This window comes from Phyllobates terribilis, unplaced genomic scaffold, assembly GCF_046119375.1.
Source record: "Phyllobates terribilis strain yellow unplaced genomic scaffold, ASM4611937v1 Scaffold_8__6_contigs__length_399053987, whole genome shotgun sequence".
Lineage (NCBI taxonomy): Eukaryota > Metazoa > Chordata > Amphibia > Anura > Dendrobatidae > Phyllobates > Phyllobates terribilis.
Genome location: NW_027362768.1, coordinates 384,207,751 through 384,224,720, shown reverse-complemented (window position 1 = coordinate 384,224,720; position 16,970 = coordinate 384,207,751). Strand labels below are relative to the sequence as shown.

General features: G+C 49.6%; 1 protein-coding gene across 1 annotated transcript in view; it reads right to left on the bottom strand.

Moving 5' to 3' along the window:
* Nucleotides 1-839: 839 nt before the first annotated feature.
* The window catches only part of LOC141157775 (uncharacterized), a 134,904-nt gene continuing 118,773 nt past the window's right edge, over nucleotides 840-16,970 (bottom strand). The window contains exon 3 of the mRNA XM_073645304.1: nucleotides 840-1,317. Within this exon, the coding sequence (XP_073501405.1) occupies nucleotides 949-1,317 (369 nt within the window). The 3' untranslated portion in view covers nucleotides 840-948. The remainder of the gene's footprint in view (nucleotides 1,318-16,970) is intronic.

Here is a 16,970-nt window from a genome sequence, read left to right as displayed (position 1 = left end):
CCCTCTGTGTGTAATGACTCTATATAATAGATCCCTCTGTGTGTAATGACTCTATATAATAGATCCCTCTGTGTGTAATGACTCTATATAATAGATCCCTCTGTGTGTAATGACTCTATATAATAGATCGCTCTGTGTGTAATGACTCTATATAATAGATTGCTCTGTGTGTAATGACTCTATATAATAGATCCCTCTGTGTGTAATGACTCTATATAATAGATCCCTCTGTGTGTAATGACTCTATATAATAGATCCCTCTGCGTGTAATGACTCTATATAATAGATCCCTCTGCGTGTAATGACTCTATATAATAGATTCCTCTGTGTGTAATGACTCTATATAATAGATCCCTCTGTGTGTAATGACTATATAATAGATCCCTCTGTGTGTAATGACTCTATATAATAGATCCCTCTGTGTGTAATGACTCTATATATTATAGGAGCTTCACTTTTTGTATTGAAAAAGGGAAATAAATGAACTTTTTGATGATGTTCTAATTTAGTGAGAAGCACCTGTTAGTGGCAACACTGCACATGACATTTCATCTTGGCATTGTGCTGACCCCCATCGCGGTTCCAGTGCCGGTCCTGCATGCTGATGGTATTTTTACTCACACAGCACAGAATACAATTTACATATTTTGTGGTATAAAGAGATTGGCAGTAAAAAAGATTTCCAGGAGCTGGCACTGCTAGCTACAATTGTAACAAACCCTCAGCTGGGATGAGTATTACTGATGTACGGGGTGTGAGCTTTTAACGGAAACAAGAATGTCTCTATTCCCTGACAGCAAGCAGACATCTTAAAAATGATGAAGCATTGAACCATGAAGTAGATAATACAAAAATGTATCTTTATTTGGTATGTTAGAGTCCCCTCCGTCTATGCTGGCTGACACACAGTAACAGCACTGATACATTGTATGACGTTGGTGATGTTGGTTATATTGGGATCTGTGGCGGACTCTCACTTTGCGCCTCATGCACCATAGTCACCGGCTCTCTGCCCTCCCCTCCTGCTATAAATCCCCTCTGCACCCTCTCCTGATGCTGCTGTATGAGGCGTAACGTCACATCCTGCATCCCCGGATTCCCAGGATCTAATTTATCCAGATCTGCGCTGATCATAGTCTGAATAAACGATCTCCTCTTCTCTTCAGCCGCTTCCTGTATGACGACTTCAATCTCCCGCAGGACGAGCTCCTCGTACCGCTTACTATTATGGTACTGCAGACGGTCCTGGAGGAAGGGGAAGTGCGGGGAATAATACTCCAATACCAGGCACAGAAGCAGGAGAATGAGGCCACTTATCTGGAAAAACAAGAAAGGAGAGGATGTAGAGCAAAGGAACATTAGAAGCTAAATTAAAGGTGACACTACATCGGTTCAGTAATTGACTTATAGCCATACGTTCATCCTTGGGTCACCCGCCTACAAGCAGAAGGAAGGGTGAACGCAGTCCCGTTCATCAAAGTGAACCCACTTGGGTTAGGTTTACTGCAGATTTTAATTGCACAGTGCAGTGGATTACTGATCTCCTCAACATGATGGGGACATTTTCTGCATAGAAATACGAGGAAACTTTGGATCCGCCGTGGGTTCATTCTGTTGCGTGTTTTGCAATGCACCAGGAATGAAATACGTGATAGCAAAATCCGCGGCGAAATTTGCATGTGAGGCTTTGAGCATAGAGATTTCTTTGGAGTTCATCGGCTTTGAAAAGCTCTTGAAAAATTGCTTAAAGAACAAGTGATTTTCTGTTCGTATGTTCAGTGTTTTGAGTATATTTTTCAGCTTTCAGATTTTGTAAAACATCTGGTGGTAAAAGAAAAAAAGAGAATTATCACTTCTTTGAAGTATCTCCCGATGGAACACGCTCCAAATTGGGCACTTTCCAAACAGCAGGGCTACAAAAAAAGTACTTCTCCAAACCTCTTTAAAAACTTTTCAGGAAAAGAAAAACTTTTTTTTCTAAAACTCCCCATAGAAGGAACGTTTTCAGAAGCAGATTCCACTTTAAAAACACTCATCATTTTTGATCGCCTCAAAAAGTTCCACCTCCACGTAACGTCACACGCTTACTGATTTTGATGTGGATTTGCTGATATATTCTGCTGGGACTTAACGTGTCCTCTGCTTTTGGTTTAATTTTTCACTTCTCCCCCTTTTTTTTCTTGTAAATAGTAACAGAATTAAATCAGACTTAATGAGAAGTATTTTCTGAAATATCACTTGGGCGGTGGTCCCAGGATGGTCCCTTCCAGATCCCTGTAGATTTAATGGATGATGAAACTACTCAATCAAGCCTCTGGTGATACCATGTCAGGCGCCCGGCATCATCACCAGCATTGTGCGTGTGCCAAGCTTCTTTGCGGTGCTGCGCATGCGCCATGTCACGAGGGTGGACAGAGGAGATCTGCAGTACAGTACGAGGGGCGGGCACAGCACACCCCCGCTGCGCTGCACATGCACTTTACTGGGCAATGACCCATGCACAAGATTCGGAGAAGGCTGGTAGTGACGGAGAGCGGCCAGGTGGTCTCAAACAAGACTGATGGGGTAGATTTGGAAAACGGACTTTGTGACCCTTTCTGCTGGTGTCAACGCCCAGATGACTCTTTGCAAAGTCTGTCAGATCATCTCTTGCGGCGGAGACTTGACAGATTCCCTCTTTATCTAATCAGCCCCGTGCACCGCAGCCCAACACCCGTCATCCGCGCAGCTTTTATTCCAAGATAACATATGTGTGGTGAATTTATCGATTTCTTTGCTGACAAATATCATTAAAGTCAGACCCTAAATTGTGTCAGCCCCGCTGTTTGTAGCCATGTTGCATTTTACTGGGACTTCTTCGTTCCTGCTTTCTATATAATCCTGATGTCTTTTTTTCTATATAAAATCACAATCTGGATTTTTGTATTTTGGAGACGAGCGGCATCGCTCCAATAGAGAGAAGCGTTTTGTGTTTGATTCCACCGGTAAATAATTAAACTTTATTTTCTAGAGGCCCGGAGGCCGGTACGTGAGACACTGGATGGAAATCTGTTGTTTGAACAAAAAATTACAGCAATGTGCACCGGAATTAACCCTTCATGTCCTGTGTGTGTGTATATATATTTGTACATCTACGCTACACAATTGCTGTGCACATAGGTGATATCCTGCGTTATTGCTGCTCCTTTCTAGCAGCCGCCCATAGATCACTGCAATTGTATTTGCCTTTATTGCTGCTGCATCACACTGTTGACTCCTGTGCAGACTGTGATCTATTAGTATACCTAAGTCTTTTCACATGTGCTGTTGCTTAGCTCTATTCCTCCCATTCTGTAGATGCTTTTTAAATTTTTATTGGCCAGATGTAGTACTTTGCATTTTTCCCTGTTATAAACCACTAGATGGTGGCCCGATTCTAACGCATCGGGTATTCTAGCATATGTCTCCCGACCCTCCTTTATAATGCCCCATGCAGGAAGTCACATCCCCCCTATATAATACCCCATGCAGGATGTCACATCCCCCGTATATAATACCCCATGCATATAATACCCCATGCAGGATGTCACATCCCCCGTATATAATACCCCATGCAGGATGTCACATCCCCCCTATATAATGCCCCATGCAGGAAGTCACATCCCCCCTATATAATACCCCATGCAGGATGTCACATCCCCCTATAGTGCCCCATGCAGGATGTCACATCCCCCCTATATAATACCCCATGCAGGATGTCACATCTCTCCATAGTGCCCCATGCAGGCTGTCACATCCCCCCTATATAATACCCCATGCAGGATGCCACATCCCCCGTATATAATACCCCATGCAGGATGTCACATCCCCACTATATAATGCCCCATGCAGGAAGTCACATCCCCCCTATATAATACCCCATGCAGGATGTCACATCCCCCTATAGTGCCCCATGCAGGATGTCACATCCCCCCTATATAATACCCCATGCAGGCTGTCATATCGCTCCATAGTGCCCCATGCAGGTTGTCACATCCCCCTATATAATACCCCATGCAGGATGTCACATCCCCCCCATAGTGCCCCATGCAGGTCCCCTATGGCCCCATACAAAAAAAAAATATCCAGTACTCACGTCACTGCTTCTCTGGACTCCAGCGTAGCCGGCATCTTCACGCTGTGCGCTGTGACCGGTCAAACACGTCACCGCGCCCTCTGACCTGAGACGTCACAGAGCATCAGCGGAAGACACAGGAGCTGCTGCGCAGGCACGGGGAGGGGTAAGTATGACGCCGGGTGCCGGGGTCCTGATCGAGCGGGGGGAAGGACGGGAGGATAGGAGAGGGGAAGGGAGAGGAGGGGAAAGGAGGGGAGGGGAGAGGAGGGGAGTGCGGCTTTGAAGCCGCCGCTGCAGAACAGTCCGCTGAGGCCGGTGGTATGGGTGCAGCGATGATGTTATAACCCCCAACGGGAGGGGTATGGCCTCAGGGCAGCAGATGAAGATGATAGGGGTTGTGACGGTGCAGTAAGAAGAGTCAGAGTCAGGAGATGCAGTTTCAGGGGTTTTACTCACAAGTGTTCTCTCAGTCACTCTGGCCTTGAGTGACCACCCGAGCCGTGCTGCGTCCACCAGGTCCTGGACTCGGCTAACCCCCAGGCAGTTCTGGAGCGTGGTCCTGAGCTCCCTTCTCCCTCTCTGTCTCTGGCCATTCCCACCAGGGATCCACCTTTGGCCGGCTCCCTCGGGTCTCTTAGTGGTCAAACCTCCTCTGGGTTCCCTGACCCTATGCTTGGTGTGCCTTTCTGGTGGATTTGGTGAGGGTCGTGGCAAATCTTGACCACGACCTCCGGTTCCTGGCTGAGGATAAGTGGCCTCCACCAGTTCGGGTTCCGGTACCCATGTCCGCCAACCCTTCACCCTTTTTGGTCTGATTCTGGGTTCTTAGGGTTCCCTCTGGTCTTCCACTCTGGGCCTTTCTTTCTCCTCTCTCCTCTGCAGGCTTGGCTCTGGAGCTGGGCCCAACTGGAGCCACAGCTCCCAGTCAGCCCTCCTGGCTGAGCTCCCCTGCTCAAAAGACCCTGTCCTAAGATGGTGCCCACCATATATACTCCCTCTATGTGTGAGCCCAGGTGACTAGCACCCAATGAGCTCCTAGCTTTACCCAGAGTACTCCCCCTATCTGCCCCTACACTACTGGGATGTTCCACCCCCCTCCCACTCCAGCCAGGGACAGACGCTGTCGTACCTGCACATATACTTGGTGGGAGTACCGTAGTTCTGTCCCCCGGAAATGGGATGTATGTAGTGCATGCAGCCTACTGAGCTCAGTCCCACACTCCATCCTTACCCGGGAGTGGAATACCACACCTCTGGAGTGAGGTGCAATACCCCTGTAGCAGCCGAGTCCTCAGGGTGCTACATTCCCCCCTGGTAAATCACAGCACGTCCTCGGGCTGTAAAAGAATAAAATATCCAAAAACATACAATTTTTTTCCAAAACATACAAGAACATATCAAACATTAAACATTATCAATCTCTAGCAATAAAACTTCTTCATATAAATATTCTTGAGCTTCTGGCCACTGGGCACTTGTGACCAGGTAAAAGTGCAACAGTCAGTTCAAGAACAACAGTTTCCTATAAAACCAGTAGGGGGCGCCTTAGAAAGCGCAACTATATACAAGGGGAGGTGGCCGCTCTCAGTCCTCGGCCAGTGGGGATAAGGGATGGCTGCTCACAGTCCTCAGCCTGGTAAGGGATAGGGACACACGGGTAACAGTTCGCTGGTCCCAACGGGGACTATATTTTAACTAGCAGCAGTACTTATAACAGTTCTCATACCCCGACGGGTAACTATATACAGTTCTTTTTTTTTTTTACCGTTCTCTAATAACGGCGTCCTCCTGATGCTTCCTCCCTGTATTCTTCAGACCCGTCCGGGTCCTCTTGCTCCTCCTGACACCTCAGCTCTTCCTCTGTCAACCGGTGTACATGAAGGGCATAGGGTCCTTTGGCACATTGGTGCCGGGTAAAGGTGACCTCGTCACCCAGGTATAGGTCACGACCTCTGTGTCCCTCCGGCAGGTGGGACTCGACATCTCTGCGGGTCACGAAGACGTCGCCTGGCGTGTGGTGATCCCGGATGAAGCCCCAACCGTGCTGCAGTTGGAATTTGATTACAGTCCCGGTGGCACGGGGACCGTGAGCTGCACGGGGGTTCCGTCGGGTCCGGCTCTTCTGCTCTGCACTCTTCACTTGCAGCCGCTCCTCGCGGACCCGCCTCTCTCGCCGTTCCCGGTCGAAAACCTCTAACTGCTGCCGGCAGCACTCTGCACGCTCAGCTGCAGCCGCCCGGGTCTCTTGAGTGAACCCAATGAGGTCTCCTCCAGTGGGGTCCCACGCAAACTGCGCTTCCTCCAGCGAGAGTGGGGTGATCTTGGCGGGCGCCGGAGCCGGGATCAGGGGCTCATCCAGGGGCCTTTCCTTCCGGAGTCGGGGATGGTAGTACTCCGGTGGCCACTCAAAAGGCTGCCCATCCGGGCAAGTGTGCTGGGCAAACAAGTCTTCACCCAGGTGCGGCACTGTGGAGGTTGAGGGCGCGGTGGTGGCAGCGGCGCCCGGGATCACTAGGCCTTGCGACCAGGCTTGGGGTACCCTGAAGGTAAAGGGCACCGTGAAGACGGCTACGCCCGGGGGTACTTGACTTTGCGACCAGGCCGGTGGCTCAGTAGAGGGCGCTGTTGGTACTGCGGCGCCCGGGGGCACTCGGCCCTGCGACCAGGCCGGTGGCGTCTCCTGCTTGGCCGCGCTCGGGGTCGAGGCGCGTGACGTCACAGGGGGCGTGGTCGCGGCTCCTGCTTGAGGCCTAGTCTGGAGCGGTGGCGGTGCAGCGACGGGATCGATCAGGGGGACTTCGGGCTCTGCGACGAGGAGCGGGGGTAGGTTTACGGTGGCCGGGCTTGGGGTAGTAACGTCCCCTTTACTTGCCTCCGTCTCTTCAGCTCCCTCTGCGGCGTCGTCTCCGGCCTCCGTCCCTTCTGCATCCTCTTCAGGGGCAGGCGTGCTCCTCGTTGCGGGTGGTGTGCTCCGCTGGCGGGTTCCAGCCTGCTGGGCCATCTCCCTGCTCCATTCCGTCAGCGTTTCTCGCTGCACCTGGGCCATCCTCCTTGCGAGGCCCTCCAGCGCGGTCTGTGCACGCTCCCGGTCTCGGGGGAGCTGTGCCAGGATCTCCACCAGGTCTTGTGGGGTGGTTGCTTGCATCAGGCTCCTGACCACAGGGTCGGTGCTGCCTGCCTCTCCCTCCATCTCCGGGTACGGCTCCTCCAGACTCCTCCAGGCTGCACCCATCTTCGCTCTTTTGTTCTGTCTCCGCCCCCATTGAGGGTGGTCCCGGGGCAACTTAGTGATTGTCAGTTCCAGGGGCAGCCCTCTCACACTGATGGACATTTCTATCATTGCAGTCTCTGCTGGTGGGGGCGGTCTTCGTTTTTGGCGCCATTCTTGGTCCTGGCCCACGATGGGAGGTCGTCTCTTACCACCCTCTGGCACGCCCATAATGGTGTCCGCTCTGCCAGGGCGGGAAATCTTCTCAGATGGCGGGAATCGTCTCCCAGTGGCGGGAAACTCCGTGGATGGCGGGAAAAAGCTGCAGATGGCGGGCAACCGGCGGGAAACGACCCGTGATGGCGTCCGATGGCGGGGACCCTCCGGAATTGGCGGGAGACTTCTTTTTGAGGTAAATGTGAACTTTTCTTCAGGCACGCAGTACCCGGTGGTTGCGGGCACGTTATCCTGCCGACTACGCCAAAGTTGACGCGCCCCCTGGGCCATGTTCAAGGGATTACCCGGAGCCGGATCTGGATAGGGGTAGTAGTCCTTGTGGCGGTGACCCGGTCCGTGCCCAGGGTGTCAAACTAAGCGGCAGTCTATGGCAGTAGATGTTAGAATATGTGTCGACTACGCCACCCGTTGAGTGCGGCTTTGAAGCCGCCGCTGCAGAACAGTCCGCTGAGGCCGGTGGTATGGGTGCAGCGATGATGTTATAACCCCCAACGGGAGGGGTATGGCCTCAGGGCAGCAGATGAAGATGATAGGGGTTGTGACGGTGCAGTAAGAAGAGTCAGAGTCAGGAGATGCAGTTTCAGGGGTTTTACTCACAAGTGTTCTCTCAGTCACTCTGGCCTTGAGTGACCACCCGAGCCGTGCTGCGTCCACCAGGTCCTGGACTCGGCTAACCCCCAGGCAGTTCTGGAGCGTGGTCCTGAGCTCCCTTCTCCCTCTCTGTCTCTGGCCATTCCCACCAGGGATCCACCTTTGGCCGGCTCCCTCGGGTCTCTTAGTGGTCAAACCTCCTCTGGGTTCCCTGACCCTATGCTTGGTGTGCCTTTCTGGTGGATTTGGTGAGGGTCGTGGCAAATCTTGACCACGACCTCCGGTTCCTGGCTGAGGATAAGTGGCCTCCACCAGTTCGGGTTCCGGTACCCATGTCCGCCAACCCTTCACCCTTTTTGGTCTGATTCTGGGTTCTTAGGGTTCCCTCTGGTCTTCCACTCTGGGCCTTTCTTTCTCCTCTCTCCTCTGCAGGCTTGGCTCTGGAGCTGGGCCCAACTGGAGCCACAGCTCCCAGTCAGCCCTCCTGGCTGAGCTCCCCTGCTCAAAAGACCCTGTCCTAAGATGGTGCCCACCATATATACTCCCTCTATGTGTGAGCCCAGGTGACTAGCACCCAATGAGCTCCTAGCTTTACCCAGAGTACTCCCCCTATCTGCCCCTACACTACTGGGATGTTCCACCCCCCTCCCACTCCAGCCAGGGACAGACGCTGTCGTACCTGCACATATACTTGGTGGAAGTACCGTAGTTCTGTCCCCCGGAAATGGGATGTATGTAGTGCATGCAGCCTACTGAGCTCAGTCCCACACTCCATCCTTACCCGGGAGTGGAATACCACACCTCTGGAGTGAGGTGCAATACCCCTGTAGCAGCCGAGTCCTCAGGGTGCTACACATGCAGATTGTACATGCGGATTGTACATGCGTTTTTCCTGCAGAATACATGCGGATCCACATGCGGATTCACATGCGTTTCCGCATGCAGATTGACAAGCGCTTTCCAGGCGATAGCATCACTTGGAAAGTGCTTGACAACTAGGTCACACTATATAAATCCATGCAAACGGCATGGATTTATACAGTGTGAACTGTAAAAATTAAAACAAATAAAGCTATACTCACCCCCGATGCCCCGGCATGGCAGCAGCGCTCGTTCCTGTCTGGTTCCCGGCTGCCGGCATATCGCGAGACGCAGCGGTGAAGGGCCTGCGGTCACATGACTGTGATGTCACCGAAGGTCCTTCAGCGCTGCCGGCATGCAGAGAGAAGCCGCCGGACAGGTGAATATAAACTTTATTTGTTATTTTATTCTTTTTTTACAGGTACAATGGTACCCAGGTCTGGATGAGAGTCTTCTCTCCTCCAGAACTGGGTACCATCCGCACATAGAGACGCACAGAAGCCGCTTGTACAAATGTACAGTCGCGGTTTCTATGCGTCTCAATGCAAGTCAATGGCGGGAGTTCCGCTGCGCTTCCGCAAAATTAAATGACATGCTGCGGATTTTTGTACGCAGCATAAACGCTGCGGAAAAATCCGCAGCATGTGCATAGAACATGCAGAATCCCCTTGGGGACCATGGGGTGCGGATTACCTAGCGTTTCACAAGCGTTTACGGTGCGGAAATTCCGCAGCATAAACGCTTGAAAAACGCTACGTGGGCACGCAGCCTAAAGATGTTGAACAACACAGGACCCAGGACAGAGTCAGTCAGTAAGTTATTACTGCAGTTATTATAATCCCTTGGTCTGTAATAACACTCCTATCATATCGGAATATCATTACACTCACAGGCAAAATTATGTGTCTAATTAATAAAGTCACAGATACATTACGACTAGTGTTGAGCGAGTATGTTCTATTAACCTTTTCGCCGAGTATGCTCGGGCCGAGCTCCGAGTATTTACAGCTGCTCGGTGATATGGTTGAATCGCTCCCGTGTGCATGATTTGCAACTGTTTGACAGCTTTAATACATGTGAAGAATGTCTATTTCTTACACATTCCTCACATGTAATAAAACTGTCAAACAGTTGCAAATCATGCACACGGGAGCGATTCAACCATATCACCGAGCAGCTGTAAATACTCGGAGCTCGGCCGAGCATACGCGGACAGAACATACTCGCTCAACACTAATGATGACCCATTCACTTCTCTTACAGATTGAAGTATCTGTGTGTGGGCTGGAGATAAGGGAGCAGGTTGGGACAATCGGCTCTTGGGCTACATCGCTAGAGGAGTTTTTGATGAGTTTTTTTAAGCTGCATATTTTCAAAAAAAATGCAAGTAACCTATTTTACTCAATGGGTGCAGAAAATCTGCAACATCAAATGCTCATGGTGAGAACGGAGCCTTCAAGGGTCATTTTCTTTCAGCGACATGGGACAATTTTTGTTTTTGCACTTTAGTTTTTTCCTCCTTTCCTTCAAGAGCCTTTTTTTTCACAGACACAGCCGTATGGGGGTTTGTTTTTGCAGGACGAGTTGCAGTTTTGAATGGCATCAATCACGTTACCATATAATGTTACTGGGAAACAATTAAAAAGTTCCAAGTGCAGGTAAATTGGGAAAAATTTTAACTGGACGTTGTACATTGTGGGGTAAAAATGACCCCGGTAACACGATTCTCCAAATCAGTGCGATTATTGTGAAACCAAACTTGTTCAGGTTTTCTATATTTTACTGGTTCAAAAAAAATCATCTTTCCGCAAAAAACAAAAAAAGTTTGATTTTGTGTTGTTTTCTTTTAATGAAATGTTTTCATTCTTCTGTTGATGGAGATATGAGGGGGCCTGTTTTTTTTTGCATGCTGAGCTGTAGGTTTTATTGGGGTACATATGACGTTTTGATCATTTTTAATTGCCCTTATTTTTGCTCAGGTTCAGCGACTGAAAAATGTCAATTCCGGTATTGTGATTTTTTTTTTTTTTTACTTTACGGCGCTTATTGTGCGGGTTAAATAATTTTATATTTGATAGATTGCAGTTTTGCGTACGTAGCGATGTCAAATATAGTTTTTTTTTTGAAAGGTTGAAGGAAGACTAAGTCCATGGGAAAATTAGAAATATATAAAAGTAGTCACGCTCGGGTCGGGGGACCAGCCGAGCCGGCCAGTCTTATGATTCGATTTTATATGGTCGTCTGACTGCGCCCCAACAATGGCGTTCTCCTACAGACTTCATAGGGAAGCAGATGCAGGTTGTATACTATACCTGACCCATTTTGTGCAAAGCGTGCGCCATACACCTGCACCCAACATGCGCCGGACATTTCGGTGGCTGTTGGGAACAGTTTAACCTTTAATTAGTCGAGTGGAGTCCATTGCACCCCAAGCGAGTTTGTTTTCATCATATAACTGCGACTATTGAAGGTACAGTAGGTAACCAACCGTTTCGGTAGCTTCCTAGTTCAGGCGTCCCTCTCTCCTCGGGGGACGCGGTATCGACGACACGTGACATAGCGAGGTGCAAGCGACTAATAGTGGAAGTATTTTGCCGCGACTAACTAAAGGTTTAACATATAAAACTGATCTTAAAACAGTACATGGCTGGAGCTCGTTCATGGGCAGAAATCGGCCCCTGTAAATAGGGCTTTACACAGGTCTGCTGGATCAGATGCTTATAGTACATGACTGGAGCTCGTTCATGGGCAGAAATCGGCACCTGTAAATAGGGCTTTACACAGGACTGCAGGATCAGATGCTTACAGTACATGGCTGGAGCTCGTTTATGGGCAGAAATTGGCCCCTGTAAATAGGGCTTTACACAGGACTGCTGGATCAGATGTTTATACTACATGGCTGGAGCTCGCTCATGGGCAGAAATCGGCCCCTGTAAATAGGGCTTTACACAGGACTGCTGGATCAGATGCTTATAGTACATGGCTGGAGCTCGTTTATGGGCAGAAATCGGCCCCTGTAAATAGGGCTTTGCACAGGACTGCAGGATCAGATGCTTATAGTACATGGCTGGAGCTCGTTTATGGGCAGAAATCGGCCCCTATAAATAGGGCTTTACACAGGACTGCAGGATCAGATGCTTACAGTACATGGCTGGAGCTCGTTCATGGGCAGAAATCGGCCCCTGTAAATAGGGCTTTGCACAGGACTGCAGGATCAGATGCTTATAGTACATGGCTGGGGCTCGTTCATGGGCAGAAATCGGCCCCTGTAAATAGGGCTTTGCACAGGACTGCAGGATCAGATGCTTATAGTACATGGCTGGAGCTCGTTTATGGGCAGAAATCAGCCCCTGTAAATAGGGCTTTACACAGGACTGCAGGATCAGATGCTTATAGTACATGGCTGGAGCTCGTTTATGGGCAGAAAGTGGCCCCTGTAAATAGGGCTTTACACAGGACTGCTGGATCAGATGCTTATAGTATATGGCTGGAGCTCGTTTATGGACAGAAATCGGCCCCTGTAAATAGGGCTTTACACGGGACTGCAGGATCAGATGCTTATAGTATATGACTGGAGCTCGTTTATGGGCAGAAAGTGGCCCCTGTAAATAGGGCTTTACACAGGACTGCTGGATCAGATGCTTATAGTATATGACTGGGGCTCGTTTATGGGCAGAAATCGCCCCTGTAAATAGGGCTTTGCACAGGACTGCTGGATCAGATGCTTATAGTATATGGCTGGAGCTCGTTTATGGGCAGAAATCTGCCCCTGTAAATAGGGCTTTGCACGGGACTGCAGGATCAGATGCTTATAGTACATGGCTGGAGCTCGTTTATGGGCAGAAATCGGCCCCTGTAAATAGGGCTTTGCACAGGACTGCAGGATCAGATGCTTACAGTACATGGCTGGAGCTCGTTTATGGGCAGAAATCGGCCCCTGTAAATAGGGCTTTGCACAGGACTGCTGGATCAGATGCTTATAGTACATGGCTGGAGCTCGTTTATGGGCAGAAATCGGCCCCTGTAAATAGGGCTTTGCACAGGACTGCAGGATCAGATGCTTACAGTACATGGCTGGAGCTCGTTTATGGGCAGAAAGTGGCCCCTGTAAATAGGGCTTTACACAGGACTGCAGGATCAGATGCTTATAGTACATGGCTGGAGCTCGTTTATGGACAGAAATCGGCCCCTGTAAATAGGGCTTTACACGGGACTGCAGGATCAGATGCTTATAGTATATGACTGGAGCTCGTTTATGGGCAGAAAGTGGCCCCTGTAAATAGGGCTTTACACAGGACTGCTGGATCAGATGCTTATAGTATATGACTGGAGCTCGTTTATGGGCAGAAATCGGCCCCTGTAAATAGGGCTTTGCACAGGACTGCTGGATCAGATGCTTATAGTATATGGCTGGAGCTCGTTTATGGGCAGAAATCTGCCCCTGTAAATAGGGCTTTGCACAGGACTGCAGGATCAGATGCTTACAGTACATGGCTGGAGCTCGTTTATGGGCAGAAATCGGCCCCTGTAAATAGGGCTTTGCACAGGACTGCAGGATCAGATGCTTACAGTACATGGCTGGAGCTCGTTTATGGGCAGAAATCGGCCCCTGTAAATAGGGCTTTGCACAGGACTGCTGGATCAGATGCTTATAGTACATGGCTGGAGCTCGTTTATGGGCAGAAATCGGCCCCTGTAAATAGGGCTTTGCACAGGACTGCAGGATCAGATGCTTACAGTACATGGCTGGAGCTCGTTTATGGGCAGAAATCGGCCCCTGTAAATAGGGCTTTGCACAGGACTGCTGGATCAGATGCTTATAGTACATGGCTGGAGCTCGTTTATGGGCAGAAATCGGCCCCTGTAAATAGGGCTTTACACAGGACTGCAGGATCAGATGCTTATAGTACAAGGCTGGAGCTCGTTTATGGGCAGAAATCGGCCCCTGTAAATAGGGCTTTACACAGGACTGCAGGATCAGATGCTTATAGTACATGGCTGGAGCTCGTTTATGGGCAGAAATCGGCCACTGTAAATAGGGCTTTACACAGGACTGCTGGATCAGATGCTTACAGTACATGGCTGGAGCTCGTTTATGGGCAGAAATCGGCCCCTGTAAACAGGGCTTTGCACAGGACTGCAGGATCAGATGCTTATAGTACATGGCTGGAGCTCGTTTATGGGCAGAAATCGGCCCCTGTAAATAGGGCTTTACACAGGACTGCTGGATCAAATGCTTATAGTACATGGCTGGAGCCCGTTCATGGGCAGAAATCGGCCCCTGTAAATAGTGCTTTGCACAGGACTGCAGGATCAGAGGGTTATAGTACATGGCTGGAGCTCGTTCATGGGCAGAAATCGGCCCCTGTAAATAGGGCTTTACACAGGACTGCAGGATCAGATGCTTATAGTACATGGCTGGAGCTTGTTTATGGGCAGAAATCGGCTCCTGTAAATAGGGCTTTACACAGGACTGCAGGATCAGATGCTTATAGTACATGGCTGGAGCCCGTTCATGGGCAGAAATCGGCCCCTGTAAATAGGGCTTTACACAGGACTGCAGGATCAGATGCTTATAGTACATGGCTGGAGCTTGTTTATGGGCAGAAATCGGCTCCTGTAAATAGGGCTTTACACAGGACTGCAGGATCAGATGCTTATAGTACATGGCTGGAGCTCGTTCATGGGCAGAAATCGGCCCCTGTAAATAGGACTTTACACAGGACTGCAGGATCAGATGTTTACAGTACATGGCTGGAGCTCGTTTATGGGCAGAAATCGGCCCCTGTAAATAAGGCTTTACACGGGACTGCAGGATCAGATGCTTATAGTACATGGCTGGAGCTCGTTTATGGGCAGAAATCGGCTCCTGTAAATAGGGCTTTACACAGGACTGCAGGATCAGATGCTTATAGTACATGGCTGGAGCTCGTTTATGGGCAGAAATCGGCCCCTGTAAATAGGGCTTTACACAGGACTGCTGGATCAGATGCTTATAGTACATGGCTGGAGCTCGTTTATGGGAAGAAATCGGCCCCTGTAAATAGGGCTTTACACAGGACTGCTGGATCAGATACTTATAGTATATGGCTGGAGCTCGTTTATGGGCAGAAATCGGCCCCTGTAAATAGGGCTTTACACAGGACTGCAGGATCAGATGCTTATAGTACATGGCTGGAGCTCGTTCATGGGCAGAAACCGGCCCCTGTAAATAGGGCTTTACACAGGATTGCAGGATCAGATGCTTATACTACATGGCTGGAGCTCGTTCATGGGCAGAAATCGGCCCCTGTAAATAGGGCTTTACACAGGACTGCAGGATCAGATGCTTATAGTACATGGCTGGAGCTCGTTCATGGGCAGAAATCGGTCCCTGTAAATAGGGCTTTACACAGGACTGCAGGATCAGATGCTTACAGTACATGGCTGGAGCTCGTTTATGGGCAGAAATCGGCCCATGTAAATAGGGCTTTACACAGGACTGCAGGATCAGATGCTTATAGTACATGGCTGGAGCTCGTTTATGGGCAGAAATCAGCCCCTGTAAATAGGGCTTTACACAGGACTGCTGGATCAGATGCTTACAGTACATGGCTGGAGCTCGTTTATGGGCAGAAATCAGCCACTTTAAATAGGGCTTTACACAGGACTGCAGGATCAGATGCTTACAGTACATGACTGGAGCTCGCTTATGGGCAGAAATCAGCCACTTTAAATAGGGCTTTACACAGGACTGCTGGATCAGATGCTTACAGTACATGGCTGGAGCTCGTTTATGGGCAGAAATCAGCCACTTTAAATAGGGCTTTACACAGGACTGCAGGATCAGATGCTTACAGTACATGGCTGGAGCTCGTTTATGGGCAGAAATCGGCCCATGTAAATAGGGCTTTACACAGGACTGCAGGATCAGATGCTTATAGTACATGGCTGGAGCTTGTTTATGGGCAAAATCGGCCCCTGTAAATAGGGCTTTACACAGGACTGCTGGATCAGATGCTTATAGTACATGGCTGGAGCTCGTTTATGGGCAGAAATCAGCCCCTGTAAATAGGGATTTACACAGGACTGCTGGATCAGATGCTTATAGTACATGGCTGGAGCTCGTTTATGGGCAGAAATCAGCCCCTGTAAATAGGGCTTTACACAGGACTGCTGGATCAGATGCTTATAGTACATGGCTGGAGCTCGTTCATGGGCAGAAATCGGCCCCTGTAAATAGGGCTTTACACAGGACTGCTGGATCAGATGCTTACAGTACATGACTGGAGCTCGTTTATGGGCAGAAATCGGCCCCTGTAAATAGGGCTTTACACAGGACTGCAGGATCAGATGCTTACAGTACATAGCTGGAGCTCGTTCATGGGCAGAAATCGGCCCCTGTAAATAGGGCTTTACACAGGACTGCAGGATCAGATGCTTATAGTACATGGCTGGAGCTCGTTCATGGGCAGAAATCGGCCCCTGTAAATAGGGCTTTACACAGGACTGCTGGATCAGATGCTTACAGTACATGACTGGAGCTCGTTTATGGGCAGAAATCGGCCCCTGTAAATAGGGCTTTACACAGGACTGCAGGATCAGATGCTTACAGTACATGACTGGAGCTCGTTTATGGGCAGAAATCGGCCCCTGTAAATAGGGCTTTACACAGGACTGCTGGATCAGATGCTTATAGTACATGGCTGGAGCTCGTTCATGGGCAGAAATCGGCCCCTGTAAATAGGGCTTTACACAGGACTGCAGGATCAGATGCTTATAGTACATGGCTGGAGCTCGTTTATGGGCAAAAATCGGCCCCTGTAAATAGGGCTTTACACAGGACTGCTGGATCAGATGCTTACAGTACATGACTGGAGCTCGTTCATGGGCAGAAATCGGCCCCTGTAAATAGAGCTTTACACAGGACTGCAGGATCAGATGATTATAGTACATGGCTGGAGCTCGTTTATGGGCAGAAATCAGCCCCTGTAAATA